The sequence below is a fragment of the Rhynchophorus ferrugineus genome, unplaced genomic scaffold, assembly GCF_030347505.1.
Source record: "Rhynchophorus ferrugineus isolate W39M unplaced genomic scaffold, kcgeb_rfMv2 rfM9, whole genome shotgun sequence".
Lineage (NCBI taxonomy): Eukaryota > Metazoa > Arthropoda > Insecta > Coleoptera > Curculionidae > Rhynchophorus > Rhynchophorus ferrugineus.
Window position 1 is genome coordinate 5970158 of NW_027472588.1, and position 20916 is coordinate 5991073.

Genomic DNA, 20916 nt, shown 5'->3' on the forward strand with positions numbered 1-20916 from the left:
TATGTATATTACTAACATAGTAATTGTTTGCCAATTATTAAAATAAAATATACATTTATGCAACATTTGTTTTGCATTAACAAGTAAATTTGAACTTCAAACGACCGAATATACCGTTACCACTATTCAGTTGGGCAAGAAAAAAGGTACCCATACGTGTATTGTTGATAATAACGGCCCACATCACAATTGTATTGGGTATTTCTGACTGCATATTCTGATAATAAATAACCAAGACCCGTTACAGACTACTTAAAAGAATTATATTATTTAAAAAAAAACGTGATTTTAAGGTATCCATAATTATCGCGAAGCAAACAGGTTTTATTTGGTTCAGTAATAGGTGTTGATAAATGTTGATTATTCAACTCTAACTGGCGTCCGAAATCAGAACTAGTTTTATGTTCTTATGTTTTTTCGATTTCTTTAATTTAAATGCACTTTATTGTATTATTTATTATGAGTACAGATCTTTTATTCTTACTAGTGATAACCCTGAGGACGAAATTCGACCACAATTTTCAATCAATCGTTTAAAAATGATATGTTACCAAACATATTTTCACAGTATTTTCAATATAAGAAAAGTGGAGTGGTTAAGTGGATGTATTAATAAGTCACAAAAGCATCCTCTTCAGCCAGTGAAAAATAGTATACATAATAAAATAAATATTCACTATTATTCATAATATATGTCCGGTTTTCGATTTATACCACAATTTACTACAATTTTACTTATCACCATTAAATTGACACCGTTAGGATTCCAGCTATTTTAAAATTCACACAACGATTTTATATATATGTATAAATCTTCAGAAAACATTAACTTTATTGATTTAATATCAGCGAATGACATCTGAATACAAAAGTGTAAATACGATTTTCTGAATTCGCAGCATGAACATATTGTTGATAAAATTATTATATATGTCATTAAATGAAATGTTTATGTAGTGATTTATAAAAATTATCATACTTTTATTTTTAAATTGTTACCTCTATTGTTAATTACGTCTAGTATTTTTATGTAACCTAATGTAATTTTAAGATAATATCCAAATAGAGGTAATACATGGAAATATTAAATGATAAAATAATTTAAACTTAATTAAATATTCATAGTATTAACTTAACCAAACCTAAAAATCAATACGTCTTGTATAATAACACTTATTTTTGATTGATGTCATTGTCAATGTCAGTCTATTGTCAAAAATTTTAGCTTTTATTTCCGTGACCTAAATGTTTCATATATGCAACCATAATTACGTGAAATGGACATTTCTTCTATTAAGAACACGTGATGGTACTAAATATTGTTTATATATATTAAATAGGAATAACAAATATGTATTATAAATTATCATTTCAGTATCTGTCAGTTAATTCATAACTCACCAATCTAGGTATTAAAATAAGCTTTTCGGTTTCTGTAAAAAATTTAATAGAGTTGATATATTATCCATAGACATAAATTATTGATAAGAGGCGTGTATTATGTGAAATGTATAAATCGTGACTAGTAAGGAACTCTTAATTTATACGATAAATTATTGTCACCTTTAAAGAATGACCACTATTTAGAAACTGAACGCCAGTTATTTTTTTCTGAATAACATTAATTGATTATTAACTCTTTTCGGAAAGGTTATCGCTTACCATTCAATTTTAATGTTGTATTGATTTCTTTTATAGGTCAACCAAATACATATTTAAGTACGTGAAAAAGTAATCCGCGAAAGGAATATTTTCAAACTTTTATTGACATAGAGCTGAAATGTATAATTCTAATGAATCATAATTAACAGTGTTAATTGTCAATGTCAATGTCAATGTCAATGTTAATGTCAATGGCAATGGCAATGGCAATGTTAATGTCAATATCAATGTCAATGTCAATGTCAATGTCAATGACAATGACAATGACAATGTCAATGTCAATCTCAATGTCAATGTCAATGTCAATGTCAGTGTCAAAGTCAATGTCAACGTCAACATTTACAAAACATGGATTCCACATAAATTGTCATTGGTTATTTCAACAGATTTTTTCAATAATATAAATATGACGATTAGGGCCCAACACTGCTAATTTAAAACGTTCATCCTTTATAATTAAAACGATATGCATTCCACTAAAATTATTTGACGACATGAATTCTAAATATATCAAGCATGACAATAATAAAATAATACAATATATATTTAGATATATGATTTAATCTCATTTAAATATATTATTGTTATGGAGTGTTAAAAGAAAACCGAAATGATCGACCGATTTCTTGTAAATCGAGTATCGATCTCGAAGCGATACGATTATTTTCTTTGATAACGAATAAACTGTTGGTTATATAGTTGATAAATAAAAACCATTCGAGAATAACAACTATTAGAGCTAAGAAAACACTATCGATCTGCTATTCAACGGTTTATTCGCATATAACAGTTTCTTCTTGATACTGCTTTACAATTTAATTCTTCTGACTCGATATACATATGTATACATTAACTCGTATATTGTACGTTTAAATATATATTTGTCAACTCGCATACATTTTTATATACAATAACCCCTAAAGGATTTTCACATTGATCTGATAATAACATATTTAATAATATGTCAACGTCAGTTGCCAAATGTTATGTATATGCAACCATAAATGCCAATATACAAATACCAGCATTACATTAAGTACAACGTTTAAAATTCATTAAGATTGATAAGGTCTACTTTTTATGTCATATAACCTACGTATACATATCTTGCAACCAAATATACCATTAAATATTTTCTTTTATATCTTCTTCAATATTCGAATTTTGGAAACAAATAATAGGGGATAATAAAATTATTATCAAAATTAGTTAAATATGAAAATAAACATTTTTGATCGTTGTCATTGTCACTGTCACTTTATTCATAACATTTGTAATTTTTGAATATTAAATATTATTGTCAATAGCAATGTCAGTGTCAATTTAATTCTAAATATCCAATATGTTTTATATTTTCCACTAATATGCAACCATAACTGCTATAACATTGTAAAGGTATGAAATATTGTTAATATAAATAAATAAATAATAATTTTTATAGAATTTTTTAATTAATATACATTTAATTTTTGCCAGCATTACAAGTAATTAGTCTTCATAATTAAAAAAAACTTTCGAAATACCAATACATCATTATTGAATTCCATTTATCTTTATCAAAGCAATTAATTGTTTTTATTTTTAGGTTTCAATAATATTAATTTAACAGAGATCTGAATTAATTAACTATCAACATTATTCCTAGAAATTTAAACTTACTTTTTTATACCTGATACAAATATTATCAATATCATACAGTTTGATAGTGAATGTTGTTATTTTTATATGACAAGAAAATATCCACAAATACATGTTCTAAATTCTGTTTAACTCTAAATATAATTAAGTTTAGAACAATAAATTATAATGCATATTTAAGAGTAATTAAAATAAGAAAGAAATAAGAAATAAAGTGTAAGATTTGTTTTTGATATAATCATAGATGTTATTTTGCAAATTATAGAGCAATTATCCTTTTGACATTTTCAAAGTTTTTCAGGAACAAACATTGTTATCATATGATATATCTTGATGTATACATTAAACAAAATTATATTATTTTAACATATTTATTTTATATATTTTTAAAAATTTTGAAACTTTAATATTAAGTTAAAATTTTAAAATAATGTTAAAGTTTTGGAATATCCATGTTATTTCATTAAATTACTAAATATAGAGATATAATTGACGTCGATAGATTATAATCAGCAATAATTCAAACAGTTTAATGGCGATTTAAGGGGTAATAAAAGACATTTCCAAAGCCATCTCTGTTATTTCGGTTATCACCCGAAAAATCGAAAAACAAATAAACAAACGCACCCTCAGACCGGCGAATTATGAATGAAATTATCACGGGCCTTTACCTGTTCAGGCCTAATGTATGCAAATTCGCGAATATGGCGAAATATCGGCGAAAACACGACAGCCATCCGAAGCCAACAATCCAATTCTTTTTAAAGATTTTAACATTAATTATTCAACGGAGTGAAATAAACTCGAACAGGTCAAGTGGGGTATCCGGATTGGCTTTGTCCACCAACATTTCTTGTATATAAATCCTCTGAAATTGTAGGCATCTTCTTTAGTTACAATATCAACCGGGTGTCGTGTGCGTGCTACCTCGATAGAATCGATCAGACAATGAGACTAATCGTAAGTACGTCAACACGACAAACGAAATCATTTTTGTTGTCACTGTGATTATTTTAATTTTTTTTTATAGCGCGTTTTCATATTTTCTGATTTTCCGGAAGACACTACGATGTTTCGACAGTATTTATTATGTCAATATAAAGAAAATCCAAAATAACAACATAAATTATTTCAAAAAAATCATAATAAGCTTTACCTTGAACTTTATATAATCTCAAAACTATTTAACGACAATATGGTGAATGCGTCCATCTCTAAAATCTAACACAGAAAAAAAATCAAAACTATTCTACGTTCTATTTCAACGACACATCGGTCATCTAAACGGATTATCTGTTTTTGCACAACAATAAGTGTTAAAAAAGTCACACCGCCAAATATGAGGTCGGTTCAACGTCCTGCTAATGTATGCTGGATATCATTAAGACTACACAGAAATATCATTAAAACAGTGTGGTCGATTAAAAAGAGTTTTAACAATCCTTCGACTGGTTATCCAGTCGATAGATAGATAGATAGACACGGCTTGCCGGGACCCCATATTCAGTCCGTGTGAACGTTGTCAAAACGGCTTCGGAGTTTGACGCCAGTTGTATTTTGGGCATGCGTTGGCTTTCATAGAGATCTTGATTATTGTATATTAATGAAGGTGTGTTATAAATAAACTGTTTGGTGACCGAGAACTTTAATAGGTGTATCGGTTTATTGTGATTGAAAAAATTGTCGTCATATATTAACGTTATTTATTAATATTATGAGTCACCCTAATTTGCACGCAGTCCTGATATTTAGATTATTTGTAATTTTTGTGAAATTAAATTAAACCTTTTAATCATTTTAAGCTGAATGGAGAGTTCAGAATTGGTTTAATGTAGTTATTCTTGAAATATCATTGAAAAATAAAATATTTTTAACAAGAAAAATTAACAGACTTTATTGAATTGAATTCTATAAAAATTAAAAAACAATCAAACTTAGATATTTAACACAAAAAAAAAGTTTCAAAATAAAATATGTACATAATAATCGTTGTAATAACTAAATAAAAATAAACAAAAAACTTATACACACAATTTAGCGTCATACCTACCTAAACCTATTTATCTATTTACAATATTATTTTAACTACTACCAACTGATCATTTTGATATCAGTGCCGAGCAATAAATTAGATTTGTTTTGTTCGTAATTTAATTTTGTGTATATGTCACAAAATAACATTACTATTTTTGTATTATTTTAGCTAAATTATGAGCTGTAGCTAAATTGTGAGTATACAGTAGAATATAAAATAGTAGATAGGTTAATTAAGTTTGTTGTTTGTTTTTATTTAATTCTCACAACGATTATTACGTTATAGTATATATTATATATGCTATATATATTATTATGTAAGTTTGATTCTGTGCTTGTTGATAGCTTCACCATGTAGACCCACATTTCTGAAATCTTTGGCTTATTTTTTTTACATAGGATCTAAAATGAGGATAGGGATAGTATTATAATCTATGTAAATATACTATCTGTGCTTTAATTCATGTTATACAATACTGATAGTACCACCTCATTGCAAGACGAGTGCAGTAACATAATTATGTGAATAATTTATTCTTTTATTAATTTTAAGGGAGGTATTAATGTTGTTTTAAACTGGATGAAACAACATGACAATCGATTCTTTACAGGTTAAGTTTGATACCATTCTTTCAGTCGTTTTCTTCCATTATTTACGCGTATATTACAAATAAAATTGAGTCACATTTCTGAAATCTTTGGCTTATTTTTTTTATATAGGATCTAAAATGAGGATAGGGATAGTATTATAATCTATGTAAATATATTATATGTGCTTTAATTCATGTTATGCAATACTGATAGTACCACCTTATTGCAAGACGAGTGTAGTAATATAATTATGTGAATAATTTATTCTTTTATTAATTTTAAGGGAGGTATTAATGTTGTTTTAAACTGGATGAAACAACATGACAATCGATTCTTTACAGGTTAAGTTTGATACCATTCTTTCAGTCGTTTTCTTCCATTATTTACGCGTATATTACAATTAAAATTGAGTCACATTTCTGAAATCTTTGGCTTATTTTTTTTATATAGGATCTAAAATGAGGATAGGGATAGTATTATAATCTATGTAAATATATTATATGTGCTTTAATTCATGTTATGCAATACTGATAGTACCACCTTATTGCAAGACGAGTGTAGTAATATAATTATGTGAATAATTAATTTTTTTTGTGAATTTTAAGGGAGGTATTAATGTTGTTTTAAACTGGATGAAGCAACATGACAATCGATTCTTTACAGGTTAAGTTTGATACCATTCTTTCAGTCGTTTTCTTCCATTATTTACGCGTATATTACAAATAAAATTGACTCACATTTCTGAAATCTTTGGCTTATTTTTTTTATATAGGATCTAAAATGAGGATAGGGATAGTGTTATAATCTATGTAAATATACTATCTGTGCTTTAATTCATGTTATACAATACTGATAGTACCACCTCATTGCAAGACGAGTGTAGTAATATAATTATGTGAATAATTTATTCTTTTGTGAATTTTAAGGGAGGTATTAATGTTGTTTTGAACTGGATGAAACAACATGACAATCGATTCTTTACAGGTTAAGTTTGATACCATTCTTCCAGTCGTTTCCTTCCATTATTTACGCATATATTACAAACAAAATTGAGTCAGTAGAATAAGTAATATACCAACAACAATAATTTAACTGAATTTTCAGAAGTTTCATTCTTTTGAATAAAGCAGTAGTCATTAAGACATTACAGCGATAACAATTGTTTTTGTTGATGATGTCAGAACTATGGCTTGCAGTCATTATTTAGAACAATAATATAAATAACAATACAAATGACAACGTTTAAATACATAACACAAGTAGTACATTTAAAATATTACAATGATCAGATCTGACATACAAAAATGACAACAATTAATGTACGAACAATTCAGTATAAAAAACTGTGTGTAGTACATAAGCAAGACATTATTTAGCGGGATTGGATGGCGCCGTGGTAAAGGCGACAGGACGATTCACCTACTGTTGCGATAGTCACGGGTTCGAATCCTGCTGGGGCATGGTCGTAAATTTATGTTTGTGATTGTTTAACATTTGTGATTGTCCTGGACAAGAGTCATCCCAGTCACGCGGGTAACCAGGCTGGATAAGACCGGATGTCTTCCGGGATGATTTCTCTCCAGTCGGTAGACTTGTATGTGGTTCGGAGTCCATTTTAAACAGTAGATCCAGTCCAGATAAACCCTCGTTGGTAAAAGCAGACTTATTAATTAATGTGGGTAAATAATAAAGATATAGTGCTGTTAACACTTTCCTTAAAGACAAATGCATATAAAATTGGAAAATAGAATATTGTAATGGAATGTCAATGCCTGATAAAGATAAAACTCATACAAACTCAAAAAGATAAAAAATGTTAAATTGCTGTAGAAACAGAAATATAATATTTTTTTCAAAATAAACTTCATTCTATAACTTAAAAACTTAAAATTGTATTAAAATTTTTTAACTCTACTTATCAATATATATTAGAATATATATATTAGTATATATCATCTATATTAGCTATAGAATTCATATCTATGTCTCGGATAAATAGAAAATTGTGAAAATATAGGTATTTTGCAGTAAAATAAATGAAAATCCATGTTAAATTGATGTAAATTTAATAATTTTTAAGATATTTACATAAACCGAAATCTATTAATTTTTTGAAAATGCAGTTGTCACTATGTAACTTAAAATCCGTACGTTGTATTAAAATTATTTAGTCAGTCATTCGATTCATCATAAAATTCTTTATAATATAAGTTTTAGTATTCTGCCATTATCTGAACGGAAATGGCAGAAACAATTTTGAAAAGGACGAAAAATCGTCAATTTTCACCACTGGGCACATGGAAAAAGTGTGAAGGATTGTTTAGTATCCGATAAAGATAAATCTCTCAAAAAATACGTATATAGGGGTGAAAGAAATGGAAATCCTTATTAAATGGCTACAGAATTTGTAATTTTTAAGATACGTGACATAAACGGAAATACATTAATTTTTCGAAACTACACATTTGAGTGTAAGACTAAATACCAAAGCTTAAGTACTAAAGATTATATTAGTTAATTTTAATACGTATAAAACAAAAAAAAATTAATGTACAATTCTTTAAAATCATTGTAATTTTCATTAATTATTATTATTATAAAATATATTAGAACTTCTTGTTATTTCGATTGTTATGTATGTATTATTTTTTAATTTTAAATCTAATTTTTATGTACTCAGCAATGTGAATTTATTTATATAGCTCCAACAGAACATTGACGTTAATACTTCTTTAATAGAGTTCATGAGTGTTGCTAATAATGTTTAACAGCAATGTTTATACGAAAACTAACATAAACAATTAAGCTGGACGCGCTTCTTGCATACAATATTTGGGTTTGGACTTCTTAAGTGTTTATTATGCTGGTCCACTACACAAGTAATAAAATTATACTTATATAACATGATGGAACATTTTTTAAATTTTGATTGTGTGGGGCTACGTATTCTTTTTTCCTTTTTTGACATGTTTTCAGTGCTCTTTCTCTTTTACCTCATTGAATTTATATTTTTTTTTGATTGGTTTCCATTTCTCGTCCTTAACTGTTTTTGAATCACTCTCTTTCCAAAACATCTATTTCCATATTTCATGTCTACCTCTGATTTTTATCTGATTTCCTATCTTTACAGTTTTCTTCTTTTGTCACTCTTCCTTTGGTGTATTTCTTAGTTTTTCTTATATATGCCCCCATTTCTTGTTAATATATATTAATTCTTTCAAATTAATCAATTTATTTGTATTATTTATAATTAGTTTTAGACAGATCCTGTATCCAAATTTTGTGGCGATTTTTACTAGTATTTCTATACTTATACGGTGTTAAATGAGAGTCTGCCTACCATTCTCCTCATTTTCCGTCTTGACAACCACTTTTTGAATTACTACATTTCATCTCCTTTTTTCTTGATTCACATAATCAATCCTATTTTTCATTTGTCTCACTCCCTTTTTAAATGCCCTATTCTCAACACTCCTCCCTGATCTTCCCCATACTTTACTTGTTTCTTGCTGTATCTTCTCAAAAACTTAACAGTTATTAATAATCATGTTCAACTTTTCTTCAATTGTTTTGCCCATGTTCCTCCATAGGCTGTGTCCAACTCTGGACTCTAATACTACATATATATTTGATAGAGAAGGTAAATGCAGAAGAATAACGACAATTACAACAGTTTAATCTTTGATATGATTCGAATTTTGAACGACTGAATAAAAGTAATTGTTTATGTTTCTGTGCAGTATTTAGAATCATTATGTGTTGATCTATTTGTGATAAAATTTCTCAAAGAGCATCGGTGAATTTGAATTGTTTTTGTTTCAATCAAAAGAATATGATTCTATGATATATTTTTGAACCTAAAGTTGATTCGAATCTAAATCGTTTTTCATACTTTTAAAATCGTAAACAAAACAACAAAAAATTCTATAAAGTTTTGTTTAAATTTTTAAATATATATTTTTAGTACAATTATAGTCATATAATACCTAACAGTACATGTTTCTTTTCCAGCAGTTTCAAGAGAGAATTATCTTAAGATCTTTATCAAGAAAATGTTTTGAGCTGGGCTGAAATTGTTATGGCTTTAATAGAACAGAGCTTTTCACGCTTAATAGGTTAATTTACCTATCAGATCAAACGATTTTAGTAGAATCTGCAAAATTCCGAATTCTTTGTCAACTGCAACTACATATTCTACATACTGAGTTATCGCAGTAATACCTTGTGCAGGCCTCGCGTTTCAAAGGTAGTTAGATTATTTTCATTTTCACAATTTGTTCAAAACAGGAATCTATGTAGACATAACAGGTCAATTGAAAAGTCTCCAGCTTGACACATAGATGGCGCTACTAGAAGTAAATTCATAGGTTTTTTAGTTAGCCCTAAACCTCAAAATATGCGTGTACAAATTTGACAGCTGTCGGATCATTAGTTTATGAATTATAGCATTTTCAGTGAAGCAACTTTTGTTATTGTGAAAAAATGGATGAAAAAGAATTTCGCGCGTTGATAAAATATTGCTTTTTGAAGGGAAAAAATACAGTTGAAGCAAAAACTTGGCATAGTTTCCGGATACTGCCCCAGGAAAATTAACCATCAAGGATTGGTTTGCTAAGTTTAGACGTGGTGAAATGAGCACCGAAAACGGTGAACGCAGTAGACGCCCAAAAGAGGTTGTTACGGACGAAAACATTAAAAAATCCACAAAATGATTTTTAATGACGTAAATTGAAATTGAATGAAATAGCAGATACTTTAAAGATATCAACTGAACGTGGGTGCCGCGCGAGCTCACATTTGACCAAAAACAACGACGAGTTGATGATTCGAAGCAGTATTTGAAGATGATCTAGCGTAATAAACCCGAGTTTTTGCGTCTATATGTGACAATGGATGAAAGATGGCTTCATCGTTTCACTCTGAAGTCTAATCGACAGTCATCCGAGTGGACTGCACACGATGAACCCGCTCCAAAGCGTGGAAAAACGCAACAGTCGTCTGGCAAGGTTTTAACGTCTGTATTTTGGGATGCGCATGGAATAATTTTCATTGACTACCTTGAAAAAGGAAGGACCATCAACAGCGACTAATACATAACGTTACTGGATCGTTTGAAGAAAGAAATCGCCGAAAAACGGCCGTATTTTAAGAAAAAGAAAGTGCTGCTTCACCAAGACAATGCACCATGTCACAAGTCAGTGAAAACGATGGCAAAAATCCATGAATTGGGCTTCGAATTGCTACCTCACGCACCGTATTCTCCAGATCTGGCCTCCGGCGGCTATTTCCTGTTCTCAAATCTCAAAAGAATGCTCGCTGGGAAGAAATTTTCGTCGAATGAAGAGGTGAGGGCCGAAACTGAGCCGTATTTTGAAGCAAAGGACAAATCACACTACAAAAATGGGATCGAAAAGTTGGAAGGTCGCTATAATCAGTGTATCACCCATGAAGGGAATTATGTTGAGTAAAAAAACTAATTTTGCCAAAAAAATGTGTTTTACTATGGTAGGCCGGGGACTTTTCAATTGACCTGTGAAGACGATTTTTTATGTACACATTGTAGTTTTACATGGTCGCTCAAAGATCAACGGCAACTATCCAAAAACCAATTATAACAATATATATTCACACCTGAAAATGTCCTCCTTTTACGATACTTGTTAAAATATAGATAACAATACCACATATCCTGTCTGTGACCGACACGCCCATGTCTTGGTCGACTTCAACAACCCCAAAGATTGATGTTACGGATTGGCAGATAACGGATGCAATTATTGTAAGGTATTTTTAGCATATCTTAAATTTCAACTTCTCACTCTTAACACGACAAGGCGGTTAAGGATTTCCAAAGGACAAGGTTAAAGTTTTCATTAAAATGCTTGCATTATATGTTTTAGGCTTAAATTAGTCGTGTTTTTTTTTAAATCCTTAGATGTTCCCTCGAGGGCTGACCAATTAAAATTATAAAATACAGGAGACTTAATGAGGATTTTTTTTGTTTTAAACTCGTTTTTTAATTGATGTAATTGCTGTGTAAATATATTGTTGATAAGCAGTTTATCGGCTAACTTTCAGTTTCTTATATATAGGGTGGATCATCTAATGATTCATTTGTGTATTAGTCACGTTAAATATTGATGATTAGCAATGGTCTTTCTCTAGAAGACATCCGGTCCTACCCAGCCTGGTTACCGGTATGACTAGGATCATTATCCTTTTCGGATTTTACACTCTCGTCTAAAGACAATCACAAAAATAAATTTATGACCATACCATAGCAGGATTTGAACCTGCGTCTATCATAACAGCAAGGGGACTGTCCTGTCGCCTTTACCACTGCGCCAAACAAGTGGGCTATCAAGGGTCTGACAAGGCTATTATCAATGTCTGAAACAACTATACCAGTAATGCCTGGATCTTTCCAGTTTCTCAACAACCAAATTAAATTACAACCCAGAAGACCCGAAATTAACAAACGAATCGAATATAGTGTATTGTTTTTACGTAAATATTAATTAGTGTTGGGAACTATCGACTTAAATCGACTATCGACTGTTTAGTAATTGACTACTTTTAACTATCGACTGTCTCAGTCGCTATTTTTGGTTCGACTGATTTTACTACTTTTTGCTATCGACTGTTTCAGTGTGTACTTTTAGTTACTATTTTTGGTTCTACTAGTTTTATTAGATTGGCCTTTAACGTTCTGGCTTTGTCGTTCTAGCCGCGACCTTGACAAAAATGTAGCCAATTTATGCTTACATAAATTTATATATAATATATATAGTTTTATGATTTTTTTGGAAGTTTGCTTGTAAATAACAATATATTATATATAAATAGAGCAGTATTTTGGAACGATATTTTTTAAAATTGTTAATGTAATAGGGTAAAAAGATTAAAACTGTGAATGATAAATAGTAAAATACTTTTGCCTGTTTTTATGACAATAATAGGTAAATATTTGGATTACTCTCTCCATTTTTGTTACAAAATATTTCCGTTCAATAATAAATAGTATAATAGGAATAAAATAGGAATAAAGAAACAATGATTGAAAATACGGAGCGCTTCTGGCCCCGCGGTCCGCCACTCATCCTAATGTTTCTACGAGGTCTTATATGCCATAGTTTGTGTACTGAACGACTTCCGATTTTCCGTCATATCAGTTCAGCATTAACAATATACACAAATATCTTATTATTTTAGATAAAAATTATACAAAAACTTTGTACGTGTCTTGGAAATTTTGGGGTTTCCCTCGATTTGCACATCCTTCCCCTCAACAGATGCTAATTTAATTCCAATGGAACCACCTCGGAAGTGCACTCTTTCGAATAAAGAAAGAATTTTGGAAATCGGTCCGTAATTGACGAAGAAATCGGCGAACATACGTGAAAAAAATATACGGCCCTCCTTTCCTGCTTTTTCGAAGTCGTTTAAACATAATGATTTTCGACAATGCCATTTTTAGTGTTCCATGGCAAGGGCCTGTATACACTTAATAACTCAACAATACTAAATGGAAAACATCGAGTTGTGGTTAGGTTGTTTGCATTGATACTCATTTTCAATTGGAACTTTAAACTTGAACGCAAAATATACTGATCGCTGTTCTTGAATTAAGATTATAGACTCCGTTTTACCCTTTTCAGTATAATTGAGTGTGATTCCTCGATTCCTGGACGTTTGACGTGATTTTTTAAGAACAACAAAACACTTTTCACGTTTTTTAAAAATGTCAAGATCGCCAGTCGTTTTAATATCAAACCTGTTTAAAACAATTATGAGGACATGTTATATTTTGACATTATCCTTTTCCTCGTTATCAGATAAATTAGTTTCTTATCTCTGGCCATAATAAAGTATAACACGTTTTCGTAATTTAAATTTAGTTAATAAATAATTTCTATAGCGGGTAATGTCTCTCTGATCAATGAATGAGATTAAAAAAAGCTTAAAACTGGAATCCAATCACATCAATCATGAGTGTATATATTTTTAGGTCGGTTCTGCAACTAATACGTAACATATACTGGTTTGTATGACATTAATACGGTTTATTTTAGTGCAGGAAATGATATCTTTATCAAAATCATTTGTTTTGTTTGACAAATGTCAAGGTGTCTACTTTAGGCCACACGTGGTCATTGTACTTGTGTTATTATCTTCGTTTTTTTTCCTGAAGAAATTGAATACATTTCTTCCTCATTGTATGACATAATAATGGTATGTCAGGGTTATTGGGATAGGACATCGAGTTTTTAAGACACATTGACTTTCTACATAATGAGCTAGACATTTGACAGCAAGGAAGATAACTTACAATCGTTATATGCAACCAGTTTTTTTTAATATTGTATTGCGATGAAAACAAATGTTAAAAAACTATTTCGCAACTTAGAAGAAAACTGTTAAACCAACCATAATTTGAACAAATCTTTTGCCCAAACCCATTAAAGATTTTCAAAAAATTATGGTGATGCTGCTCCCTCATATCTCTATTGTCAGATTTCATTTCAACGATTTGAGATTGGCGATTTTGGTATTAATGATAAAAACACAACTTGAAGAACTAAGAAGTTTGAAGACAATGAATTACAAGACATGCTGGACGAGAACTCAGCTAAAAACTCTTGAAGAACTTTCTGGAAGCCTAGCAACTGAAGTTTCAACTGTTTCCAGACGTTTAGATGCGATGAGATCCAAAAAAAGTGATAGAGTATAAATACATTCTATTTCTAAACGTTTCAAAAATGGAAAGTCATGATGGGCTCAGAATATTTAGTGTATTACGATCTGCTAAAACCGGATGAAACTGTCACTGCAGATGTCAACCGACGTTAATTGAATAACGTATCGTTACAAAAAAGATCATCAATAGCTAGTAACAGACGCAAAATCATCCTTTTGCATGACAATCCTTAGCCAGATGCTATTATACACAAAAGTTATGAAGGATACACTGTTGCACAAGTCGACAGAAAGGGGGGAAAATATTATAGAAAATGATGGATCATATTTTGATTAATATATATTGTACATATTTTTCGCAATAAATGTTTTTTAAGTAACAAAATGACAGAACAATATTCTTGAGATATATGTCTATATATCAAAACTTCCCCAAGTACTTAAAATGTATCATAAATAAGTTTATAGCTATCTGTAATAAATATTTCATCTTTGATTAATAAATAAATATTATAAATGATCAAAATACATGTAGGTACAAACTATTAAACGAACAATTCTTATTGATAAATACACTCTATAGGTATGAGAAAGTTAAAATGTTATATATAGCAATCTTTAAGTATTTAGAGGTATAAATTGGTTAAGATACTAAAAATTTTGATAAAAAATAAACAATTTTGTATTATTGAATTTTATTTCTACATTTCAAGACTTTCAAGAATATAATAAATTTTAGAATTATCTTTAATAAACACTCGATCTTTGAATAGGTTTTTTTTATTTATTTATTACAATGTTACTATTCATTGCCGACTAACCTACAATTTGTCTTTACAATAACTAAATCTAGGTATATAACTAGGAGGACCCATCGGCCCTATCTTAGTCTTCGGTGCAAAAGTGTTTACGTATTAACACTACTGTTTCTCTTTAAATGAATTTCATTACACTGCATTACACAAGATCAAATGGTTTGACTCTTTTGAATCTGTGGCCTGTTGATTAGTAAATAAGTATTATTATTGAAATTGCTCCTAATACATATTTAGTATTTAGTCAAATAAAAACAGAAAACCTCTTTGTTTCAGGTTTATTTTTTGTCGCTGATCTTATCCGGCCTCTGCTATCCTTTGTATCATCCATTCGGTGACATAGGTCCTCTAACGTATCCATATTCTTATGGATTGACCTACGCTCCCCAGATGACAGCTTATAGCTCCTATTTGCCGACCTACGTCAACGACTACGTCCAGGACTTCGCGGCTAGTGGTTACTCCGGATTCCCCGAAGGCCAATCGACTTTAAATGTCCTAGCTGAGTTACCTTATTCTGTTTCAAATCAGTAAGATAATGTTTTTTTAGAGGACAACAAAATGTTTAATATTATTTATAGATTTTCAGTGGTGCCAATGTTCGTGGTATCCAGAAACAACATGAACACAATCTCCAGTGGGAAAATAATGTCCGTATCGAAAGAGGAACCTTTGATGACCGTCAAAACTAACCAGAATTCTACCATTGAGTGTACTCCAGCTGTCCGGATGGCTCTGGATCGACCCATAATTGTCGGTAGTTTAAGAAGCGACGTTTTGTTCCCAACGGAGATTCAAATACAGCATGCGCAACAAAGGATTCCTTTGAAAATAGGCGCAGTCATAGCTCCTATTGGACCAGAGGCTTACGTATCTCAAGAAACACCAATTGCTATTAGAGTAAGTTCTATAAGTGTTTGTCCCTTTGATACTACACTACAAAAACATTTATAAGTACTCGTTCGTTATTTAACAGCGTTATTCATGACTAATTGGCGAATGCCAATTATCACCGATTAAAGTTTCAATTTCAAACAAAATTTAAATATAGAGCTTTTAAATAAACTGTATTTTAACTGGATTGAAATTAATATCTGTATTGAAGGTTGTATACGCCATTCCAACAAAACCACTAAAAATCACCATCATTATCAATCAAGATGAAGACGAAAAGACTCCTCCAGAACCCAACAAAGAACCCCTTGCCGTTGCTCAGCCTGCCCAAGAAGATTCTATTGAAGGTAACCACCCACAGTTATACATATAAAATTTTACTGGTCATTATTAGATGGTGTATGATTAACTTGCGTCCGTTTGATTATATAGGGTGTTAAAATTTAAAATAATTCGTATGTAAATCTGGGAATATATCAGAACGTATCAATATAGGTAATATTTATTTTAAAGAATAACGGTGACTAAAGTAGCACATTTTTCTAAACCGTAGGACACATATAAAACTAAATAAATAAACTAAATAACAATCTAGAACCAAACCAAATTATCCGGTTTTGTTGGCGAAGTTGTCTAGACGACAGGACATTCCATCTAGTGTTGCTATTGTTTGTGACTGTTCATTAAGCAAGAGTGCAAAATCCGACAAGAAAAAGCATCCCAAAAAGCAAGTAACCAGGCTGGACCGTGGTTCGGAGCCCACGTTAAACAGTAGGCCCAGTCCAGATAAACCCCTGTTGGTAAAAAGGACTCCAAAATATACTAAAAAGAAGTCAATTAATTAAAACTAAATATAAACATGTCCTTAATCTATAATACACCGCCAGTGAAAATTAAAATTAGACTTTATTAGTCTTATGAAGCACCTGTGTATATGAAGCAATGTTTTGAAACTAGAAATTACCTTAAAAATGTCATATCCAACCGTTATTTTTTAGTTTAATTTAATTCGTTGAAGTAATTACACTAACTAATCATCTTTAATTAACGTTATAGAAGAACCTTCTAAAGGATTTGGTGCTCTGAGTACCAAACCAGATTACGTCAATAACGAGAATGCCATATTCGTACCTGATGGTGAAACTGTGATTGTCGAGAGCGAACCGGAAGTACTACCGCCTAAAAACGTAACTATCATCGAGTTTCCCGACAAAGAAGCCGAACCACAAATGGAAGTTGACGAAGAAGACGAGGAATTAGGTAAATAAGTAATTTTATTTTATGTTCGGTTGGCAAGACAGTAAAATCATTACTTCTTTTTCGTAAACTCAGTGACGAAATTATGTCAATTCATTTTACTCAGCAAATTTCATGAAAATAAAACATATATTTAATGTTAACGGTTAAATATTGTGTTGATGAAAAGTAATTTGGATGTTTTTCATGTCATTTTGATAAAAGTAATCGAAAGTCTCTAAAAAATTGGGTACTTAAAAAAGTTAATTAATGATTTTGTTGTCAACGAATTTATCTAAGATGTAACTTTAAACTCACTTGATGATGGATCACTCACGATCATTAATGGAGTCCTGTTTCTTGCCTGTGAAATTGACGTGACTCGATACGTTATTTCATATTACTAACATCAGTTGAAGAAGTCTTGGCGAAAACAGAGTGAACGTCTTTATCAGAAGAATTTGATTGATTTTGTTTTGGTACTTACGCAAGCGAAAATGTTAGGATTGTGTCATTAAAGGTAACACTGTAATGTAATGGATATTCCAAAAATTTTCTTCAGATTTGCTTACCAACAAAAAGAGATTAAATTAGCCTATTTACTGATGAAATATTACATGCGAAAAAAGAGATTATTCAATATACGAGGGCAGTTTGAAAAGTCAGTGACTTCTGAATGAAAGATATTTACTTAATTTTTCGTTTTCCGATGTTTTTCTTCAGTACTTGTAATTCCTTCTAAATAATATATTTTCAGCAAGAGTTCGACTCAAACCTCTTATAATAACAATTGTTCTCTCGTTGTTCATCTAGTAATCGAAGAACCTTTGGGAATTTAGTTAATTTCTTCTTTCCTTATGTACTAAGGTGCACTCTGCGTTGCATAATACCCTGTTCTCAACTATTTGAATATTCTTATCCACCATATATTAATATTAGTTTTAACACTTATGCCTTAGCATTCTAGATTTATTTCCAAAAAGCTAATATAGCTGTCTAAATTTTATTTTCACCCCGCCTATATTCTTTTAAAAATATTCCATTAAATCAAATTTGTTATCTTATGTCGTACCTAATATTTGTCACCTTATTTCTATAGTTTAGTAGTGCTAAGTTTATTAACAGCCTTCTGATAGTAATCTCAAGTTTATTTTTTTATCTCAAGTTGACTAACGTCACTTGAGATACTGCTTGGTTCTTGTCCACTGGTAACAGTTTATATTCTTAAACACATTTTAAAAATTATTTTTAAAAAAATTTAATAAACCCCAACTCCAACTTCATTTTAACAAAGTCGAGTTGGAGTTGGGGTGGCGTATCAAAGCAAATGAGACAAAATCTACCCATGTGACATGCACCCTTTATAGAAGAACTCGTCCATCGGTAAAACTGAATAATTATGAACTTCCACAAGCAGATAACTTTAAATATCTAGGAATGCATTTTGATCGACGTTTGACATAGAGAAAACATATAGGGACAAAATGCAAACAGCTTGGCCTTAAACTAAACCAAATGTATTGGCTGATAGGGCGTAAATCTAAATTATCATTAGAAAACAAGGTTTTACTGTATAAGTCAATACTTAGGCCTATTTGAACCTATGGTATTGAACTGTGACATAGCTATCCTCCAGAGGTCCCAGAATAAAGTGCTGTGAGTCATCGTCGACGCCCCATATTACATCTCCAACAAACTGATTCAGTCCGATATCCCTTTAGAACCCATAATGAGTGTGATTTGAAGTGTTAGTGCTAAATACTCTGAAAGACTTTTATTGCATCCCAATGCACTCACCAAACAGTTAAATGTGCGCGATGACAATGAAGTGCGTAGGTTCAAACGCAAACTGACATACGAATAGACATATAGAGTGAGATTTAATAATCTCTAGAATAAGTTAGAATAGTCTTTAGAATAAGTTAGGATAGATCTAGAATAAGATTTAGATTATAAGTTTGTACAGCAGATAACTTACTGAAGCGATCTTCTACATGTTGGGATATTATATAACGGACATCATATAATAATACTTGTTGCCCACGGGCAGATTGTTGAAGTTCTAAGAGATTAATAAAAAAAATCTTCAGGCATGTAACACTTATACTTCTTGCAGTTAACCGGAACCCACCAATAGCATTGGCTCCAGCCGGTATCGTCCAATCCACTCAGCCTCAAACTCACGTCGAACCATTCCACAACGACAAGGAATCGTCCTACTTGGACACCCTACGAGAGGAGTCCAAGAAAAAGAGAATATAAGACTTGATCAACGAACAACAACAGGCATTAGGCAAGAGGGTTTGTCCCAATGAATTCGTGTAATTTATTACTTTTAAATGTCCTCAAGAGTTTCAAATAAATTTTAGTGAGCTTGACTCGTTATTTACGCGCCTTGTATTAGACTTAAAATGTATTATTAGAAGAAAATTGGGAATATCTCTGGCTATTTTTCTACATTAAATATACATTATACAGATTTAGATATTATCTTCATTTTATTGTTGTTTTCCTTTCCATGTACAACAATTTCTAAGGTCTTCGACTAATGGTTTAAACATTTAGATGATATTTCTTTGGACAAAGGTGACTAGTTTGAAAATGTATCAACTATATTAAGTGTAAACGTCATAGAAGAAACCCCAAAAATGATAACCGTCTCGGCTAGCTCAAGAATAATAAATGAATTATAAAGATGTTTAGGGTAAACTGACATGGCTCGGTGAATGGAGGTAAAACGAACTGAAACAGTGGTGTTTACATTATGTGACCATTATTTATTGGCAATGTAAAAAATTTAGAAAACAATAAATAGATAAAAAAAAGGGATGGCAGCGGTGTTACCTGGAGCCGAGGCTTGTCAACCATCAACTGTCGATGGTGGTACGTCTAAACCAAACGGTGGTCGGTTACAAAATCATCGGAAATACCCTTCAATAACATCCCAAATAAACGTCTCGGGTTTGCCAGCTATTCGTTATCGTGTTCTAGTTGGCTCTGCTGGCACACCGCCCGTGTTCAATATCTGGGATTATCTTTCTGGATACTTTGATGACAGTTCTTCCACGATGTAAAATTCGACATGCCTCAAGATCGCTACAGATGCATTAAACGACACTAGATGGGCGGTGGTGTTTACCATATCATACAGATCAGATAGTTTTACAAAATCCTAATGTATTGTCTGTTAGTCACTAAGATTATGTTGTATTATATTATGTAAAATCAAAGATTTTTGAGTCATCAAAAATACAAAATCATACAAGAAGATACAACGATCATATAAAAAAAATAAATTCGCTAGTTAGACCAATGATTTTTCAACTACTGTGTTATATAGAGGGAGGTT

At 30.8% G+C, this 20916-nt stretch overlaps 1 protein-coding gene across 1 annotated transcript; it reads left to right on the plus strand.

Annotated features, from left to right (window-relative positions):
* The first annotated feature begins 4111 nt into the window (after window positions 1-4111).
* Window positions 4112-20052, plus strand: LOC143201968 (uncharacterized). The gene is made up of 6 exons (XM_076413223.1): window positions 4112-4260; window positions 15714-15967; window positions 16019-16337; window positions 16543-16678; window positions 17388-17591; window positions 19684-20052. Exons 1-6 carry the CDS (start codon window positions 4249-4251, stop codon window positions 19827-19829), a joined length of 1071 nt encoding a protein of 356 aa, XP_076269338.1. The 5' UTR covers window positions 4112-4248; the 3' UTR covers window positions 19830-20052.
* The last annotated feature ends 864 nt before the right edge of the window (window positions 20053-20916 follow it).

Excerpts from the sequence above, each read along its gene's own strand:
- LOC143201968 (XM_076413223.1), top strand. Across the intron at positions 16,679-17,387 it reads CCAAGAAGATTCTATTGAAG|AAGAACCTTCTAAAGGATTT; the intron begins GTAACCACCCAC and ends TTAACGTTATAG. Across the intron at positions 17,592-19,683 it reads CGAAGAAGACGAGGAATTAG|TTAACCGGAACCCACCAATA; the intron begins GTAAATAAGTAA and ends TACTTCTTGCAG.